This window comes from Oncorhynchus keta, chromosome 20, assembly GCF_023373465.1.
Source record: "Oncorhynchus keta strain PuntledgeMale-10-30-2019 chromosome 20, Oket_V2, whole genome shotgun sequence".
Lineage (NCBI taxonomy): Eukaryota > Metazoa > Chordata > Actinopteri > Salmoniformes > Salmonidae > Oncorhynchus > Oncorhynchus keta.
In genome coordinates this window covers 34,055,858-34,077,224 of record NC_068440.1, presented here as the reverse complement: position 1 = coordinate 34,077,224, position 21,367 = coordinate 34,055,858, and the positions used below count along the sequence as shown (strand labels likewise).

At 43.7% G+C, this 21,367-nt stretch overlaps 1 protein-coding gene across 2 annotated transcripts in view; it reads left to right on the top strand.

Annotated features, from left to right (window-relative positions):
- The window catches only part of LOC118399009 (CUB and sushi domain-containing protein 3-like), a 908,305-nt gene that overhangs the window by 718,523 nt on the left and 168,415 nt on the right, over positions 1-21,367 (top strand). For both annotated transcript variants that reach the window (XM_052472732.1, XM_052472731.1), the window contains exons 35-43: positions 156-280; positions 756-852; positions 2,300-2,404; positions 2,684-2,802; positions 4,584-4,653; positions 10,389-10,505; positions 11,903-12,112; positions 12,494-12,682; positions 20,277-20,454. In XM_052472732.1, the coding sequence (XP_052328692.1) occupies positions 156-280; positions 756-852; positions 2,300-2,404; positions 2,684-2,802; positions 4,584-4,653; positions 10,389-10,505; positions 11,903-12,112; positions 12,494-12,682; positions 20,277-20,454 (1,210 nt within the window). The remainder of the gene's footprint in view (positions 1-155; positions 281-755; positions 853-2,299; positions 2,405-2,683; positions 2,803-4,583; positions 4,654-10,388; positions 10,506-11,902; positions 12,113-12,493; positions 12,683-20,276; positions 20,455-21,367) is intronic.

The following is a 21,367-nucleotide window of genomic DNA, read 5'->3' as shown; positions in this document are numbered from 1 at the left end:
AGGTACACTTCTGTCATTCTGCCCCTGAACAGGCAGTTAACCCACTGTTACTAGGCATTTATTGACTAGTTAAATAAAGGTAAAATACAAATATTAGGACATACATGTGGCTGTGTTAACGTATGTCCCCTCTCTGCTTGACTTTGTCCCCTTAGTGCCGTGTGGAGGGACCCTGACGGCACGCAGAGGGACCATACTGTCCCCTGGTTACCCTGAGCCTTATGACAATAATCAGAACTGCGTCTGGAAGGTTTCGGTGCCCGAGGGCGCTGGTATCCAAGTAAGAGAGCCTGTTCTGTTCTTGAAGAACCATGGAAGAATATGTTTGTGATTTCAGAGTATCGCCATGCAGTACCAGAAGTTAAACTTGAATAAAGGGAATACTTAATAGCTTAATAATGATTTAAAGGGTAGATGTTTACTGTAAGTGGGCACTGTGTTTTGGACCTGAAGTCTCTTTCCATTGAATATTATCTACAGTACTACAGTGTTCATTTACTAAGTTGGAATATTTCACAGGTTTTCAAGTGGTGACGAATTGTCTGTTTCTGTATGGCAGTTATCTTTCTGTGTCTCACACAACTGAGCCGAACTGAGCAGTGCCCTACTGTACTGTACTGCGCTGGCCTGCTGAAAACAATGCTGGAAAGGACCATGCAAGCCAGTATAGTACTGTGTGAATCAGGCATTAGTGAGTACAGTTTGGGTCGGTTCAGTAGTGTGAAAAAGGTCTGAGTCCTAACTCCTTGCCTCAGATCCAGGTGGTGAGCTTTGCCTCCGAACACAACTGGGACTCTCTGGACTTCTATGACGGAGGTGACAACCACGCTCCAAGACTGGGCAGCTACTCAGGTAATCTTTAGCTCATGGATCAATAATCGACCACTTGTGGTGCCTTCACTTATTTGTGATAATATCTGTTACGTCATCCTAATTTGCTCATCAACTATGTTTCATGGAAACATGTTCCAGCTAGCTATAATCTCATGACACGGAAATCCCTTTCCGAGATCATTATAACAGTTTACTGTTAGAAAACAAGCAACATGTATTCCCCCACAAATGATGCCTGTTACTAACACATTTCAGTTCATTATTATAACTCCTGACATGGGCCAATCAGTGTCGTTTTGTATACACATCATTTACCCAAGTTTTGTCAAAATCAGGTCAGTGCTGTCTGAGATATCATGTGTGATGAATGTACTAACGGAGGGAGACAGATCCACGGTCCCCTCCACGATTTCATAAGTTATTTTCCCTCACAACGTACACCTTCTTTTTTCCACGACAACGATCATATAATTCTAGCAGTCGGAACACATGTGGTTCAATGTGTCTCCCCTGGCTGTGTGCTACAGATCAATTACTGTCAGGCCTGTCAAGGGAGCTCTTCCCCGCTGATTTCTGTAGCCGCTTTGTAGTAAACAATACCCTGGCTGATGAGCATCTACAGGGCCCCAGCATAGGCTGCGCTCTGGCCTCGTTGGCATGTCTGTCACTGAGGCCCAGCGGGTCAACGCAGGCTCCATGGGGGATAGAGAGAGGGAGGTGGGTGTACGGGGGTTGTTGGGGTGGACAGTAATTAGGTAGTTCCACTGGGTATCTGAGTCCCCTGCTAAGGCTTGAGTGACAGGGCCACACCACACTGTGGAGTTCTCAGCTGGTTCATACAGATATAGATGCTGACTTGTTCCAACACTTATACAAAGGTTGGAACAATAGGGTGTTGGAGAGGGACTGAGCTCGGTATCAGGAGGACACTTAGGAGAATGGAGGCGGGAGCAGAGACACGGTATCTGTCATAATTACAGCTGTCCAAGTGCTGTAACTACCTGCGGAGACGTCTGTTTATACCTTCATGTAAGAGTTGCTACTGTTTATATAGTGCCCCCCCCAAAAAAAATGGCATATGGTTGCCTTATTCTGTAAGCTGTCAAATCAAAATCAAATCACATTTTATTGGTCGCATACACATATTTATCAGATGTTATTGCTGGTGTAGTGAAATGCTTGTGTTCCTGGCTCCAACAGTGCACTAGTATCTAACAATACACAACAATGCACAAAAATCCCAAACTAAATGAACTCAATATACCTGATATTAGCATTTTTGGCGTTTCATGTCCATGTCCAGCACAATACCATGGAGGGTATTGTCTGAAGGGTAGGAAACACAAGCAACCGGACCATTCACAAATCAACCACCTGTTCCTACTGTGTGCCCTTCAACCACTAATCCATTGATTTCCCACAAACTCTTATCTTATGTTCTCTCTCTCTCTCTCTGTCTTCCAAGGCACCACCATCCCTCAGTTGCTCAACAGCACATCCAACAACCTGTACCTGAGTTTCAGTTCAGACATCAGTGTGTCTGCTGCTGGCTTCCATCTGGAGTACACAGGTGATCTGTCATTAGATGGCTTTAGTGTGTGTGTGTGTGTGTGTGTGTGTGTGTGTGTGTGTGTGTGTGTGTGTGTGTGTGTGTGTGTGTGTGTGTGTGTGTGTGTGTGTGTGTGTGTGTGTGTGTGTGTGTGTGTGTGTGTGTGTGTGTGTGTGTGTGTGTGTGTGTGTGTGTGTGTGTGTGTGTGTGTGTGTGTGTGTGTGTCTGTGTCTGTGTGTGTGTGTTCCACATTGTGACAACAACTGACTTGTTTAAATTCTCTTTACCCATTCTCCACAGCCATAGGTCTGGAGTCCTGTCCAGAGCCACAGACCCCCAACTATGGAATCAGGGTTGGAGAGCGCTTCATGGTTGGAGACGTGGTGCTGTTCCAGTGTGAACCAGGCTACACTCTGCAGGTAAGAGATCATTCTCTCTGCAGGTAAGAGATCATTCTCTCTGCAGGTAAGAGATAATTCTCTCTGCAGGTAAGAGATCATTGTCTCTGCAGGTAAGATATCATTATGTATGCAGGTAAGAGATAATTCTCTCTGCAGGTAAGAGATAATTCTCTCTGCAGGTAAGAGATCTTTCTCTCTGCAGGTAAGATATCATTATGTATGCAGGTAAGAGATCATACGCTCTGCAGGTAAGAATTCATTCTCTCTGCAGGTAAGATATCATACTCTCTGCATCATTCTCTCTGCAGGTAAGAGATCATTTTCTCTGCATGTAAGAGATCATTCTCTCTGCAGGTATGAGATCATTCTCTCTGCAGGTAAGATATCATTCTCTTTGCAGGTAAGATATCATTCTCTTTTAAGGTAAGATATCATTCTCTCTGCAGGAAAGAGATCATTCTCTTCATTAATTAAAACCCATTTTCATGAATGGATAACACTAGAGATCCCTTCAGCCTCCACATATTTGGGAAGGTCTCCGTTTAAAAAAAAAATGTTTGCCTCTAGTGTGGAACAATCTGCAGAGTTCACTGCAGCTACATGTGCTGGTGCCACTCAGGCAGTTTCCATGATTGATTGAGTGTCACGCCCTGACCGTAGAGAGCCTTTTAATGTCTATGTTTGGTTTGGTCAGGGTGTGATTTGGGGTGGTCATTCTATGTTTCGTTTTCTATGATTTGGTGTTTCTATGTTTTGGCCGGGTATGGTTCTCAATCAGGGACAGCTGTCTATCGTTGTCTCTGATTGGGACCATACTTAGGTAGTCCTTTTTCCCTCCTTTCTTTGTGGGAAGTTGATTTTGTTTCGGGCACATAGCCTTTGAGCTTCACGGTTTGTTTTTGTCTTGTTATTTGTTTTGTTCGGCGTCATTTTGATTAATAAACGGAAATGTACGCTCACCACGCTGCACCTTGGTCCTCTCCTTTCAACAGCCGTGACATTGAGGACCTTTATGTAGTTGAATGTGGTTGCTTTTATTAAATATGTTTATTTTGTTATTGTGTGCTGAATTCTATTGTTTTATAAACATATATGTGTGTGTTTTATGAAGCTGATTGTATTGTAATGTATACAGGGCAACGGTAAAGTAGATGATTATCTCAATGTGACTCCCTGTTTAAATAAAGGTTATATAAAATAAATAAATGCATCTCTATATCAAGTTTTGTTTTACTCCATACCTCTATCTATATCTCTATCTATATCTCTATATTTTATACATATCTCTATCTATATCTCTATATTTTAACCATACCTCTATATCTCTATATTTTATACATATATCTATCTATATCTCTATATTTTAAACATACCTCTATCTATCTATATCTCTATATTTCTCTATATTTTATACATACCTCTATCTATATAAAATAAGAATGTGTTCTTAACTGACTTGCCTAGTTAAATAAAGGTAAAATAAAAAATATCTCTATATTTTATACATACCTCTATCTATATCTCTATATTTGATCCATATCTCTATATCTCTATATTTTAACCATACCTCTATATCTCTATATTTTATCCATATATCTATATATATATTTATTTTTCTCAATATCTATATCTATCTCTGTTCATTTGATCTAGTATCTCTGTCTGTTCATCTTAGTAGCCATTTTAAATGTTGTTCAGCGTTCTAATGTTCCAAAGCATGGATTACTAGAGAATGTGCAACGTAACAACATAATGCTTGTTAATTAATACTAATACTAATAATAATTTTTCTTCACCAGGGTAATGCCCATATAACCTGTATGCCAGGACCAGTCCGGAGATGGAACTACCCAGTCCCACTCTGTCTTGGTATGTTGATAACGTTGCTGTGACATCAGTATGTGTAAACATCTCATAGAGAATTGTGGTGAGTTCAGTTCCTCTGTAATGTAAATGTATGACTGTCATAGAGGCTCGATACCCAGCATAAAAAGTACAATTTCAACATTTTCAGAGTTGGCTGTTAGTCTCGGGGGACAACTGTTCTCAGGTCAGCTGTATATCCTGAACAACCACAGTTGATATTTGACACTCCACCTGCTTACAGACATGTTTGAATGAAAAATGTCCCCAAATAAACTGCCAGGGCCCACATTATATATATATATATATATACAGTTGAAGTCGGAAGTTTACATACACTTAGTTTGGAATCATTAAAACTTGTTTTTCAACCACTCCACAAATTTCTTGTTAACAAACTATAGTTCACAAAATGGATGCCATCATGAGGCAGAAAATAATGTGGATATAGTGAAGCAACATCTCAAGACATCAGTCAGGAAGTTAAAGCTTAGTCGCCAATGGGTCTTCCAAATGGACAATGACCCCAAACATACTTGCAAGCAAAGTTGTGGCAAAAAGGCTCAAAGACAACAAAGTCAAGGTATTGGAGTGGCCATCACAAAGCCCTGACCTCAAACCTATAGAACATTTGTGGGCAGAACTGCAAAAGCGTGTGCGAGCAAGGAGGCCTACAAACCTGACTCAGTTACACCAGCTCTGTCAGAAGGAATGGGCCACAGTTCACCCAACTTATTGTGGTAAGCTTGTTGAAAGCTACCTGAAACGTTTGACCCAAGTTAAACAATTTAAAGGCAATGCTACCAAATACGAATTGAGTGTATGTAAACTTCTAACCCACTGGGAATGTGAGAAAATAAATAAAAGCTGAAATAAATCATTATCTCTACTATTATTGTGACATATAATATTCTTTAAATACAGTGGTGACTCTAACTGACCTAAGACAGGGAATTTTTACTATGATTAAATGTCAGCAATTATGAAAAACTTAGTTTAAATGTATTTGGCTAAGGAGTATGTAAACTTCCGACCTCAACTGTATATATATATATATATATTCTGTCCATGTACATTAACTCACTGAGACAGATGATGGATCTGGTAGATTGGCCTTGGTCTGCATAAGAGACAGACACATTCCTTGGTAGTCTCTTGCCTGTCTTTACCCTTTAAGAACCTATTTCACTGAGTGTACAACACATTAGGAACAACTTCCTAATATTGAGACTGTGTTTTGATGTGCCAGAAGCATGTGCCTAACCTCCCACTATGCCTCCCCCACTGCCACAGATGTTGGAAGGCGATGTGGCACTAGAAGGTTCCTCTTGGGACTCTGGGCCTCAGTGTTAAGAACTCTAAAGTTCAACCGTAGACTGATCAAGGCCACATTGTTTATCTCTTGCTTTCACATTTGTTCTGTCGGCTCATCTTTTATTTTCTTCACAGTTAGCCCAACTCTTTATTCAGAGTCGACTCAACTCTTTATTTACAGTCGGCCCAACTCTTTATTCAGAGTCGACTCAACTCTTTATTTACAGTCGTCTCAACTCTTTATTCACAGTCGACCCAACTCTTTATTCAGAGTCGACTCAACTCTTTACTTACAGTCGGCTCAACTCTTTATTCAGAGTCGACTCAACTCTTTATTTACAGTCGTCTCAACTCTTTACTTACAGTCGGCTCAACTCTTTATTCAGAGTCGACTCAACTCTTTATTCAGAGTCGACTCAACTCTTTATTTACAGTCGACTCAACTCTTTATTTACAGTCGTCTCAACTCTTTATTTACAGTCGTCTCAACTCTTTATTTACAGTCGACTCAACTCTTTATTTACAGTCGACTCAACTCTTTATTTACAGTCGACTCAACTCTTTATTTACAGTCGTCTCAACTCTTTATTTACAGTCGACTCAACTCTTTATTTACAGTCGACTCAACTCTTTATTTACAGTCGACTCAACTCTTTATTTACAGTCGACTCAACTCTTTATTTACAGTCGTCTCAACTCTTTATTTACAGTCGTCTCAACTCTTTATTTACAGTCGACTCAACTCTTTATTCAGAGTCGACTCAACTCTTTATTTACAGTCGACTCAACTCTTTATTTACAGTCGTCTCAACTCTTTATTTACAGTCGTCTCAACTCTTTATTTACAGTCGACTCAACTCTTTATTTACAGTCGACTCAACTCTTTATTTACAGTCGACTCAACTCTTTATTTACAGTCGACTCAACTCTTTATTTACAGTCGGCCCAACTCTTTATTCACAGTCGTCTCAACTCTTTACTTACAGTCGGCTCAACTCTTTATTCAGAGTCGACTCAACTCTTTATTTACAGTCGTCTCACCCTATTATTTACAGTTGGCTCAACTCTTTGCTTACAGTGGACTCAACTCTTTATTTACAGTTGGCTCAACTCTTTATTTACAGTCGGCTCAACTCTTATTTACAGTCGGCTCAACTCTTTACTTACAGTCGGCTCAACTCTTTACTTACAGTCGGCTCAACTCTTATTTACAGTCGGCTCAACTCTTTGCTTACAGTCGGCTCAACTCTTTACTTACAGTCGGCTCAACTCTTATTTACAGTCGGCTCAACTCTTTGCTTACAGTCGGCTCAACTCTTTACTTACAGTCGTCTCAACTCTTTATTTACAGTCGGCTCAACTCTTTACTTACAGTCGGCTCAACTCTTTACTTACAGTCGACTCAACTCTTTATTTACAGTCGTCTCAACTCTTTACTTACAATCGGCTCAACTCTTTACTTACAGTCGGCTCAACTCTTTATTTACAGTCGACTCAACTCTTTATTTACAGTCGACTCAACTCTTTACTTACAGTCGTCTCAACTCTTTACTTACAGTCGACTCAACTCTTTACTTACAGTCGTCTCAACTCTTTACTTACAGTCGACTCAACTCTTTACTTACAGTCGACTCAACTCTTTATTTACAGTCGTCTCAACTCTTTACTTACAGTCGACTCAACTCTTTATTTACAGTCGTCTCAACTCTTTATTTACAGTCAGCTCAACTCTTTATTTACAGTCGGCTCAACTCTTTATTTGCAGTCGGCTCAACTCTTATTTACAGTCGGCTCAACTCTTTACTTACAGTCGGCTCAACTCTTTACTTACAGTCGGCTCAACTCTTTACTTACAGTCGACTCAACTCTTTATTTACAGTCGTCTCAACTCTTTATTTACAGTCGGCTCAACTCTTTACTTACAGTCGTCTCAACTCTTTATTTACAGTCGGCTCAACTCTTTATTTGCAGTCGGCTCAACTCTTATTTACAGTCGGCTCAACTCTTTACTTACAGTCGGCTCAACTCTTTGCTTACAGTCGGCTCAACTCTTTACTTACAGTCGTCTCAACTCTTTACTTACAGTCGGCTCAACTCTTTACTTACAGTCGACTCAACTCTTTATTTACAGTCGGCTCAACTCTTTACTTACAGTCGGCTCAACTCTTATTTACAGTCGTCTCAACTCTTTACTTACAGTCGACTCAACTCTTTATTTACAGTCGACTCAACTCTTTATTTACAGTCGGCTCAACTCTTTACTTACAGTCGACTCAACTCTTTATTTACAGTCGACTCAACTCTTTACTTACAGTCGGCTCAACTCTTTATTTACAGTCGGCTCAACTCTTTATTTACAGTCGTCTCAACTCTTTATTTACAGTCGGCTCAACTCTTTACTTACAGTCGACTCAACTCTTTACTTACAGTCGACTCAACTCTTTACTTACAGTCGACTCAACTCTTTACTTACAGTCGGCTCAACTCTTTACTTACAGTGGACTCAACTCTTTACTTACAGTCGGCTCAACTCTTTACTTACAGTCGACTCAACTCTTTATTTACAGTCGACTCAACTCTTTATTTACAGTCGACTCAACTCTTTACTTACAGTCGGCTCAACTCTTTACTTACAGTCGACTCAACTCTTTACTTACAGTCGGCTCAACTCTTTACTTACAGTCGACTCAACTCTTTATTTACAGTCGACTCAACTCTTTACTTACAGTCGGCTCAACTCTTTATTTACAGTCGACTCAACTCTTTACTTACAGTCGACTCAACTCTTTACTTACAGTCGACTCAACTCTCTGTTTACAGTCAGCTCAACTCTTTATTTACAGTCGACTCAACTCTCTGCTTACAGTCGGCTCAACTCTTTACTTACAGTCGACTCAACTCTCTGTTTACAGTCGGCTCAACTCTCTGTTTACAGTCGGCTCAACTCAACTCTTTAAAATGTCCACGTCTGTGGAGCCACATTTTCTGAAAGATCTCACACCATAATTAATAGCACAGGTTTGTGCCTTTTAGCACACAAAAGGCTAATCTTTTCACTTAAAGGGGAAATATGCAGAATATCACGCCACCATTTCCTGGTTGCTAAAACTCTATTAGTGCTCATTTTTTTAACCTTTATTTAACTAGGCAAGATCAGTTAAGAACAAATTCTTATTTTCAATGACGGCCTAGGAACAGTGGGTTAACTGCGTGTTCAGGGGCAGAACGGACAGATTTGTACCTTGTCAGCTCGGGGGTTTGAACTTGCAACCTTCTGGTTACTAGTCCAACACTCTAACCACTAGGCTACCCTGCCGCTCCTAATTTAAGTTTATGTGACACAACAAGCAAACCCGAGAGAAAATAATTGTTGTACCATCTAAACCGCTGTTTGAAGCTGGTGTACAAAACCAAAAGTAAAAGATGCAAAAACTAAGCTGAAGAAAGGGAAGCGTAGAAATAGTGCAAATAGAACATATCTACCACTTCTTAGACTTGCGTTCAATGAGATTGACAGATCTATAACTATTTGGTCAGGTCACCCAAAACGTTACATATTGCAGCTTTAACAAGGGCTCTGCTACCATTTCATTAGGCTACTCTTTATCCAGGATCAAAGCTGAGGATACCGATACCTCTCCTTCTGACTCAATGATAGGGAGCCTATTTAACACAGGGGACACAACGAGACATGGGGTAGATAGAGTATTCATACATTTTAACCGTTAGTGTGTCTGTCACGTTCACAGGAGGCTGCTCTTTCCTGGCAAACTGTATCATAGATGTATTTTTAAACATATTGCAGTTTAAGACTTACCTCAGACTGGCTGACCTGCTGAGAGAGAAGGAGGCTATGCTAGTACACTCTTAGAAAAAAGGGGGTTAAAAGAGGTTCTTCAACTGTCCCCATAGGAGAACCCTTTTTTGTTCCAGGTAGAACTCTTTTGGGTTCTATGTAGAACATTCTGTGGAAAGTGTTCTACATGCCACTCAAACGGGTTCTACCTGGATCCAAAAAGGGTTCTTCAAAGGGTTCTCCTATGGGGACAGCCAAAGAACCCATTTGAAACTCTTTTAGGTTCTAGATAGTAATTTCTTTCTAAGTGTATCTGTACAGGAGTGAGTTGATCTGAAGCACTGATCCTACAATACACAGTTGGAAAGGAAGGGATGTCGATACTAATGTACTAATCTAGCACAGCTGGTGGCGTCGATACCCATTCACACTGTCTAGAGGTGTAAATCAAGACAAACCTCTGCTTTTACAAGGCTGCAGCTATAGATACACATACAAACACGTTTGTCTCTGATGGACTAATAAAGAAGTTATTTTATGATACTCTACTCTCGTCTAAAAAGTGTAATTCTATTTGTATGTTATTCTATGATTCATTCTTTAACCTGTGTGAGTGGGATTGTCTCCGCAGCCCAGTGTGGTGTGTCCATGACTGATGTCAGCGGTGTCATTCTGAGCCCTGGATTCCCTGGAAACTACCCCAGTGGATTAGACTGCACCTGGACTGTCATACTACCTATTGGCTTTGGTACGGGAACACACTGACAGTCATTGTGGCTACGCACACACAGTCATTGTGGCTACGCACACACACGCACACACACTGTCAAACTACCTATTGGCTTTGGTACGGGAACACACTGACAGTCATTGTGGCTACGCACACACAGTCATTGTGGCTACGCACACACACGCACACACACACACTGTCAAACTACCTATTGGCTTTGGTACGGGAACACACTGACAGTCATTGTGGCTACGCACACACAGTCATTTTGGCTACGCACACACACACACACACACACACACACACACACACACACACACACACACACACACACACACACACACACACACACACACACTGTCAAACTACCTATTGGCTTTGGTACGGGAACACACTGACAGTCATTGTGGCTACGCACACACAGTCATTGTGGCTACGCACACACACGCACACACACACACACACACACACACTGTCAAACTACCTATTGGCTTTGGTACATCACCTCGCTGCCGTGGACAAGCCACAGTAGCACATTGTCATACGAGGAAGTGTATGTCTTGTTTCAGTTGAAACACAGCTAGTGGCGAAGTGGCCCTAGATATAGCAGTGAAGTGTCAGACTGGTGTATGTTAGGAGCTGTAGCGGGAATTATCCTTGATTTATAGGCATAAAGAGCAGAGACGTGGAAACAGGAAACACCAACAGTGATGTAAATGCTTAACCAGTCTTCCAGTCAACAGAACAGCATCCTGGTTTACAGGCAGTAGGGTAAAGACATAGAATACACTCTTAAAAGGATTCTTTACTGTCCCCATAGGAGAACCCTTTTAAGTTCCATATAGAACTCTTTTGGCTTCCATATAGAACCTTCTGTGGACAGGGTTCTACATGGAACTCAAAAGGGTTCTACCTGGAACCAAAAAGGGTTCTTCAAAGGGTCCTCCTGTGGGGACAACTGAAGAACCCTTTGACGCTAGTGCACTAGGGTCCAAATGTAGGGGTAATGATGTTTGATTTTAGGTCGAAATAGCACAGGCATGGAAACACATGACTGGAAGTCACTTTAGATAAAAACGTCTGCTAACTGGCATATATCATTATTGTTATTATCATTAACCTCGTTACCGGTATATCATTCTCCTTTACGGTAGCTTGAATATATTATGACATCTAGTTGCTCCTCTCCTTGGCAACTCTTTTTATGTACCAATGAGCATCTGCTCTCAGTTAACTAACCTGTAATCTCTTGTGATGTTTGTTGTGGTAGAGGCACAGTGTTCTACTTCAGTTGGTTCTGGGATTAACCCGCCTTCTGAAGTAATGGGTAGATGAGTAAGATCATGGTCTATTCTTTATAACAGAAACTCATGGACTGACCAGTGTGTTTTTAATCCACCTGTTGTTTTTTTCAGGAATCCACCTGCAGTTCCTCAACTTCTCCACGGAGGCCATTCATGACTACCTGGAGATTCGGAGTGGAACGCTGGAGACGGGCACAGTGATTGACAGGTTCAGTGGACCACATGTCCCCAAGTCTCTGTTCAGCACCACTCACCAGACTAGCCTCTTCTTCCACAGCGACTACTCCCAGAACAAGCCAGGTTTCCAGATGACTTACCAGGGTGAGGATAGAGTTTGTTTGTTTTGGGAAAAAATATATATATATATTGAACAGATAGATAGAAAGAGGATGACACCGGGAAAGATAGAGGTTGTGTCATAGGACCGTAGGTGGGATTGGAACCTATGCCGACAGTGTAGACTACAGAGTTAGTCAGTAGAATTTGTGGGAGAGGAGAAGTCAAAAAGGGCTTGTGATTTCACTCAACTCAATTAAATGTCATTTTATTTGTCATAATGTTAGTCTGGGTAATCTCTTTCAGTATCCCAGATATGATGTCTACATAAAACAGTTTTATGTATTCATTTTCATGTTTGCGTCATTTTCTTATGTATTTTCAGTCAATGTTTATTTAAATGATTGGCTACTTCCTGATTTTCAGCCTATCAGCTACAGAGTTGTCCCGACCCTCGTCCTTTTCGTAATGGCATCGTGATCGGCAGTGACTTCAGTGTGGGCCTCACTGTGTCCTTCGAGTGTCTGCCTGGCTACTCCCTCATCGGAGAGGCCTCTCTCACCTGTCTGCACGGAATCAGCCGCAACTGGAACCACCCGGTACCTCGCTGTGAAGGTAACTATGGACAGAGGAATAGATATGATCTGTATGGTAGCACATTGATGTTGCACCTAGAGGGCAGCAGTGAGCGTTTCGTGGACCTTAACATCCACTACTACAACTTAATATCCTACTACTCCAATGGCATCAACTGCTATCACTATTAGACTGCTATAGTATTATAACATATTACTAAAGAAGTGACGATTACCATGACTTTTACTGCTGTGCCTTGTTGCTCATTCTGTGTAGCCTGGAAAGACCTAAAACCTGACCATGTTTTCCCTCTCCTCTGTGTTTGTGGTAACATCACCTAACCCTCTCCTCTGTGTTTGTGGTAACATCACCTAGCCCTCCCCTCTGTGTTTGTGGTAACATCACCAAGCCCTCTCCTCTGTGTTTGTGGTAACATCACCTAGCCCTCCCCTCTGTGTTTGTGGTAACATCACCAAGCCCTCTCCTCTGTGTTTGTGGTAACATCACCTAGCCCTCTCCACTGTGTTTGTGGTAACATCACCTAACCCTCTCCTCTGTGTTTGTGGTAACATCACCTAACCCTCTCCTCTGTGTTTGTGGTAACATCACCAAGCCCTCTCCTCTGTGTTTGTGGTAACATCACCTAGCCCTCTCCACTGTGTTTGTGGTAACATCACCTAACCCTCTCCTCTGTGTTTGTGGTAACATCACCTAACCCTCTCCTCTGTGTTTGTGGTAACATCACCAAGCCCTCTCCTCTGTGTTTGTGGTAACATCACCTAGCCCTCTCCACTGTGTTTGTGGTAACATCACCTAACCCTCTCCTCTGTGTTTGTGGTAACATCACCTAACCCTCTCCTCTGTGTTTGTGGTAACATCACCTAGCCCTCTCCTCTGTGTTTGTGGTAACATCATCTAGCCCTCTCCTCTGTGTTTGTGGTAACATCACCTAACCCTCTCCTCTGTGTTTGTGGTAACATCACAAGGCCTCTCCTCTGTGTTTGTGGTAACATCATCTAGCCCTCTCCTCTGTGTTTGTGGAAACATTATCTAGCCCTCTCCTCTGTGTTTGTGGAAACATCATCTAGCCCTCTCCTCTGTGTTTGTGGTAACATCACCAAGCCCTCTCCTCTGTGTTTGTGGTAACATCACCTAGCCCTCTCCTCTGTGTTTGTGGTAACATCACCTAACCCTCTCCTCTGTGTTTGTGGTAACATCATCTAGCCCTCTCCTCTGTGTTTGTGGAAACATCATCTAGCCCTCTCCTCTGTGTTTGTGGTAACATCACCAAGCCCTCTCCTCTGTGTTTGTGGTAAAATCACCTAGCCCTCTCCTCTGTGTTTGTGGTAACATCACCTAACCCTCTCCTCTGTGTTTGTGGTAACATCACCAAGCCCTCTCCTCTGTGTTTGTGGTAACATCATCTAGCCCTCTCCTCTGTGTTTGTGGTAACATAACCTAGCCCTCTCCTCTGTGTTTGTGGAAACATCATCTAGCCCTCTCCTCTGTGTTTGTGGTAACATCACCAAGCCCTCTCCTCTGTGTTTGTGGAAACATCATCTAGCCCTCTCCTCTGTGTTTGTGGTAACATCACCAAGCCCTCTCCTCTGTGTTTGTGGTAACATCACCTAGCCCTCTCCTCTGTGTTTGTGGTAACATCATCTAGCCCTCTCCTCTGTGTTTGTGGTAACATCACCAAGCCCTCTCCTCTGTGTTTGTGGTAACATCACCAAGCCCTCTCCTCTGTGTTTGTGGTAACATCACCAAGCCCTCTCCTCTGTGTTTGTGGTAACATCACCTAGCCCTCTCCTCTGTGTTTGTGGTAACATCACCTAGCCCTCTCCTCTGTGTTTGTGGTAACATCACCAAGCCCTCTCCTCTGTGTTTGTGGTAACATCACCAAGCCCTCTCCTCTGTGTTTGTGGTAACATCACCTAGCCCTCTCCTCTGTGTTTGTGGTAACATCACCTAACCCTCTCCTCTGTGTTTGTGGTAACATCACCTAACCCTCTCCTCTGTGTTTGTGGTAACATCACCTAGCCCTCTCCTCTGTGTTTGTGGTAACATCATCTAGCCCTCTCCTCTGTGTTTGTGGTAACATCACCTAACCCTCTCCTCTGTGTTTGTGGTAACATCACAAGGCCTCTCCTCTGTGTTTGTGGTAACATCATCTAGCCCTCTCCTCTGTGTTTGTGGAAACATTATCTAGCCCTCTCCTCTGTGTTTGTGGAAACATCATCTAGCCCTCTCCTCTGTGTTTGTGGTAACATCACCAAGCCCTCTCCTCTGTGTTTGTGGTAACATCACCTAGCCCTCTCCTCTGTGTTTGTGGTAACATCACCTAACCCTCTCCTCTGTGTTTGTGGTAACATCATCTAGCCCTCTCCTCTGTGTTTGTGGAAACATCATCTAGCCCTCTCCTCTGTGTTTGTGGTAACATCACCAAGCCCTCTCCTCTGTGTTTGTGGTAAAATCACCTAGCCCTCTCCTCTGTGTTTGTGGTAACATCACCTAACCCTCTCCTCTGTGTTTGTGGTAACATCACCAAGCCCTCTCCTCTGTGTTTGTGGTAACATCATCTAGCCCTCTCCTCTGTGTTTGTGGTAACATCACCTAGCCCTCTCCTCTGTGTTTGTGGAAACATCATCTAGCCCTCCCTCCTCTGTGTTTGTGGTAACATCACCAAGCCCTCTCCTCTGTGTTTGTGGAAACATCATCTAGCCCTCTCCTCTGTGTTTGTGGTAACATCACCAAGCCCTCTCCTCTGTGTTTGTGGTAACATCACCTAGCCCTCTCCTCTGTGTTTGTGGTAACATCATCTAGCCCTCTCCTCTGTGTTTGTGGTAACATCACCAAGCCCTCTCCTCTGTGTTTGTGGTAACTCACCAAGTGTGTTTGTGGTAACATCACCAAGCCCTCTCCTCTGTGTTTGTGGTAACATCACCTAAGCCCTCTCCTCTGTGTTTGTGGTAACATCACCTAGCCCTCTCCTCTGTGTTTGTGGTAACATCACCTAGCCCTCTCCTCTGTGTTTGTGGTAACATCACCAAGCCCTCTCCTCTGTGTTTGTGGTAACATCACCAAGCCCTCTCCTCTGTGTTTGTGGTAACATCACCAAGCCCTCCTCTGTGTTTGTGGTAACATCACCAAGCCCTCTCTGTGTTTGTGGTAACTCTGTGTTTGTGTTTGTGGTAACATCACCAAGCCCTCTCCTCTGTGTTTGTGGTAACATCATCTAGCCCTCTCCTCTGTGTTTGTGGTAACATCACCAAGCCCTCTCCTCTGTGTTTGTGGTAACATCACCTAACCCTGTGTTTGTGGTAACATCACCAAGCCCTCTCCTCTGTGTTTGTGGTAACATCACCTAGTCCTCTCCTCTGTGTTTGTGGTAACATCACCTAGCCCTCTCCTCTGTGTTTGTGGTAACATCACTAGCCCTCTGTGTTTGTGGTAACCTCTGTGTTTGTGGTAACATCACCAAGCCCTCTCCTCTGTGTTTGTGGTAACATCACCTAACCCTCTCCTCTGTGTTTGTGGTAACATCACCAAGCCCTCTCCTCTGTGTTTGTGGTAACATCATCTAGCCCTCTCCTCTGTGTTTGTGGTAACATCACCTAGCCCTCTCCTCTGTGTTTGTGGTAACATCATCTAGCCCTCTCCTCTGTGTTTGTGGTAACATCACCAAGCCCTCTCCTCTGTGTTTGTGGTAACATCACCTAGCCCTCTCCTCTGTGTTTGTGGTAACATCATCTAGCCCTCTCCTCTGTGTTTGTGGTAACATCACCTAGTCCTCTCCTCTGTGTTTGTGGTAACATCACCTAGCCCTCTCCTCTGTGTTTGTGGTAACATCACCTAGCCCTCTCCTCTGTGTTTGTGGTAACATCACCTAGCCCTCTCCTTTGTGTTAACATCACCCAGCCCTCTCCTCTGTGTTTGTGGTAACATCACCTAGCCCTCTCCTCTGTGTTTGTGGTAACATCACCTAACCCTCTCCTCTGTGTTTGTGGTAACATCACCTAGCCCTCTCCTCTGTGTTTGTGGTAACATCACCTAACCCTCTCCTCTGTGTTTGTGGTAACATCACCTTGCCCTCTCCTCTGTGTTTGTGGTAACATCACCTAGCCCTCTCCTCTGTGTTTGTGGTAACATCACCTAGCCCTCTCCTCTGTGTTTGTGGTAACATCACCTAGCCCTCTCCTCTGTGTTTGTGGTAACATCACCTAACCCTCTCCTCTGTGTTTGTGGTAACATCACCTAGCCCTCTCCTCTGTGTTTGTGGTAACATCACCTAGCCCTCTCCTCTGTGTTTGTGGTAACATCACCTAGCCCTCTCCTCTGTGTTTGTGGTAACATCACCTAACCCTCTCCTCTGTGTTTGTGGTAACATCACCTAGCCCTCTCCTCTGTGTTTGTGGTAACATCACCTAACCCTATCCTCTGTGTTTGTGGTAACATCACCTAACCCTATCCTCTGTGTTTGTGGTAACATCACCTTGCCCTCTCCTCTGTGTTTGTGGTAACATCACCGAGCCCTCTCCTCTGTGTTTGTGGTAACATCACCTAGTCCTCTCCTCTGTGTTTGTGGTAACATCACCTAGCCCTCTCCTCTGTGTTTGTGGTAACATCACCTAGCCCTCTCCTCTGTGTTTGTGGTAACATCACCTAACCCTCTCCTCTGTGTTTGTGGTAACATCACCTAGTCCTCTCCTCTGTGTTTGTGGTAACATCATCTAGCCCTCTCCTCTGTGTTTGTGGTAACATCACCTAGTCCTCTCCTCTGTGTTTGTGGTAACATCACCTAGCCCTCTCCTCTGTGTTTGTGGTAACATCACCTAGCCCTCTCCTCTGTGTTTGTGGTAACATCACCTAGCCCTCTCCTCTGTGTTTGTGGTAACATCACCTAGCCCTCTCCTCTGTGTTTGTGGTAACATCACCTAGCCCTCTCCTCTGTGTTTGTGGTAACATCACCTAGCCCTCTCCTCTGTGTTTGTGGTAACATCACCTAGCCCTCTCCTCTGTGTTTGTGGTAACATCATCTAGCCCTCTCCTCTGTGTTTGTGGTAACATCACCTAGCCCTCTCCTCTGTGTTTGTGGTAACATCACCTAGCCCTCTCCTCTGTGTTTGTGGTAACATCACCTAACCCTCTCCTCTGTGTTTGTGGTAACATCATCTAGCCCTCTCCTCTGTGTTTGTGGTAACATCACCTAGCCCTCTCCTCTGTGTTTGTGGTAACATCATCTAGCCCTCTCCTCTGTGTTTGTGGTAACATCACCTAGCCCTCTCCTCTGTGTTTGTGGTAACATCATCTAGCCCTCTCCTCTGTGTTTGTGGTAACATCACCTAACCCTCTCCTCTGTGTTTGTGGTAACATCACCTAGCCCTCTCCTCTGTGTTTGTGGTAACATCACCAAGCCCTCTCCTCTGTGTTTGTGGTAACATCACCAAGCCCTCTCCTCTGTGTTTGTGGTAACATCACCTAGCCCTCTCCTCTGTGTTTGTGGTAACATCACCCTCTCCTCTGTGTTTGTGGTAACCCTAACATCTGTGTTTGTGGTAACATCTAGCCCTCTCCTCTGTGTTTGTGGTAACATCATCTAGCCCTCTCCTCTGTGTTTGTGGTAACATCATCTAGCCCTCTCCTCTGTGTTTGTGGTAACATCACCTAGCCCTCTCCTCTGTGTTTGTGGTAACATCACCTGTGTTTGTGGCCCTCTCCTCTGTGTTTGTGGTAACATCATCTAGCCCTCTCCTCTGTGTTTGTGGTAACATCACCTAACCCTCTCCTCTGTGTTTGTGGTAACATCACCTAGCCCTCTCCTCTGTGTTTGTGGTAACATCACCTAACCCCCTCTCCTCTGTGTTTGTGGTAACATCACCTAGCCCTCTCCTCTGTGTTTGTGGTAACATCACCTAGCCCTCTCCTCTGTGTTTGTGGTAACATCACCTAGCTCTCTCCTCTGTGTTTGTGGTAACATCACCAAGCCGTCTCCTCTGTGTTTGTGGTAACATCACCTAACCCTCTCCTCTGTGTTTGTGGTAACATCACCTAGCCCTCTCCTCTGTGTTTGTGGTAACATCACCTAGCCCTCTCCTCTGTGTTTGTGGTAACATCACCTAACCCTCTCCTCTGTGTTTGTGGTAACATCACCTAGCCCTCTCCTCTGTGTTTGTGGTAACATCACCTAGCCCTCTCCTCTGTGTTTGTGGTAACATCACCAAGCCCTCTCCTCTGTGTTTGTGGTAACATCACCTAGCCCTCTCCTCTGTGTTTGTGGTAACATCACCTAGCCCTCTCCTCTGTGTTTGTGGTAACATCACCAAGCCCTCTCCTCTGTGTTTGTGGTAACATCATCTAGCCCTCTCCTCTGTGTTTGTGGTAACATCACCAAGCCCTCTCCTCTGTGTTTGTGGTAACATCACCTAGCCCTCTCCTCTGTGTTTGTGGTAACATCACCTAGCCCTCTCCTCTGTGTTTGTGGTAACATCACCAAGCCCTCTCCTCTGTGTTTGTGGTAACATCACCTAGCCCTCTCCTCTGTGTTTGTGGTAACATCATCTAGCCCTCTCCTCTGTGTTTGTGGTAACATCACCTAGCCCATCTCCTCTCTGTGTTTGTGGTAACATCACCTAGCCCTCTCCTCTGTGTTTGTGGTAACATCACCTAGCCCTCTCCTCTGTGTTTGTGGTAACATCACCTAGCCCTCTCCTCTGTGTTTGTGGTAACATCATCTAGCCCTCTCCTCTGTGTTTGTGGTAACATCACCTAGCCCTCTCCTCTGTGTTTGTGGTAACATCACCTAGCCCTCTCTCCTCTGTGTTTGTGGTAACATCACCTAGCCCTCTCCTCTGTGTTTGTGGTAACATCACCTAGCCCTCTCCTCTGTGTTTGTGGTAACATCACCTAACCCTCTCCTCTGTGTTTGTGGTAACATCACCAAGCCCTCTCCTCTGTGTTTGTGGTAACATCACCAAGCCCTCTCCTCTGTGTTTGTGGTAACATCACCAAGCCCTCTCCTCTGTGTTTGTGGTAACATCACCTAGCCCTCTCTGTGTTTGTGGTAACATCTCTGTGTTTGTGGTAACATCACCTAGCCCTCTCCTCTGTGTTTGTGGTAACATCACCTAGCCCTCTCCTCTGTGTTTGTGGTAACATCACCTAGACCTCTCCTCTGTGTTTGTGGTAACATCACCTAGCCCTCTCCTCTGTGTTTGTGGTAACATCACCTAGCCCTCTCCTCTGTGTTTGTGGTAACATCACCAAGCCCTCTCCTCTGTGTTTGTGGTAACATCATCTAGCCCTCTCCTCTGTGTTTGTGGTAACATCACCTAGCCCTCTCCTCTGTGTTTGTGGTAACATCACCTAGCCCTCTCCTCTGTGTTTGTGGTAACATCACCTAGCCCTCTCCTCTGTGTTTGTGGTAACATCACCTAGCCCTCTCCTCTGTGTTTGTGGTAACATCACCTAGCCCTCTCCTCTGTGTTTGTGGTAACATCACCTAGCCCTCTCCTCTGTGTTTGTGGTAACATCACCTAGCCCTCTCCTCTGTGTTTGTGGTAACATCACCTAGCCCTCTCCTCTGTGTTTGTGGTAACATCACCTAACCTGACCACATCTCCCCTCTCCTCTGTAGCACTGTGTGGTGGTAACATCACCTCCATGAATGGGACCATCTACTCCCCCGGCCACCCGGAGGAGTACCCCAACTTCCAGGACTGTGTGTGGAGTGTGAGGGTTCCCCCTGGCAATGGGATCTACATCAACTTCACCGTGCTCAGTACAGAACCCATCTATGACTACATCACTGTGTGGTAAGAACCTATCGACCTCTTAATGAACAGCTAATGAGTTAGATTACACTATAATATATATACACACACACATCACCTTCACCATGGTCAATACAGAACCCATCTATGACTACATCACTGTGTGGTAAGAACCTATCGACCTCTTAATGAGTTAGATTACACTATAATATATATACACACACATCACCTTCACCATGGTCAATACAGAACCCATCTATGACTACATCACTGTGTGGTAAGAACCTATCGACCTCTTAATGAACAGCTAATGAGTTAGATTACACTATAATATATATATATACACACACATCACCTTCACCATGGTCAATACAGAACCCATCTATGACTACATCACTGTGTGGTAAGAACCTATCGACCTCTTAATGAACAGCTAATGAGTTAGATTACACTATAATATATATATATACACACATCACCTTCACCATGGTCAGTACAGAACCCATCTATGACTACATCACTGTGTGGTAAGAACCTATCGACCTCTTAATGAACAGCTAATGAGTTAGATTACACTATAATATATATACACACACATCACCTTCACCATGGTCAATACAGAACCCATCTATGACTACATCACTGTGTGGTAAGAACCTATCGACCTCTTAATGAGTTAGATTACACTATAATATATATACACACACATCACCTTCACCATGGTCAGTACAGAACCCATCTATGACTACATCACTGTGTGGTAAGAACCTATCGACCTCTTAATGAACAGCTAATGAGTTAGATTACACTATAATATATATATACATACACACATCACCTTCACCATGGTCAATACAGAACCCATCTATGACTACATCACTGTGTGGTAAGAACCTATCGACCTCTTAATGAACAGCTAATGAGTTAGATTACACTATAATATATATACACACAC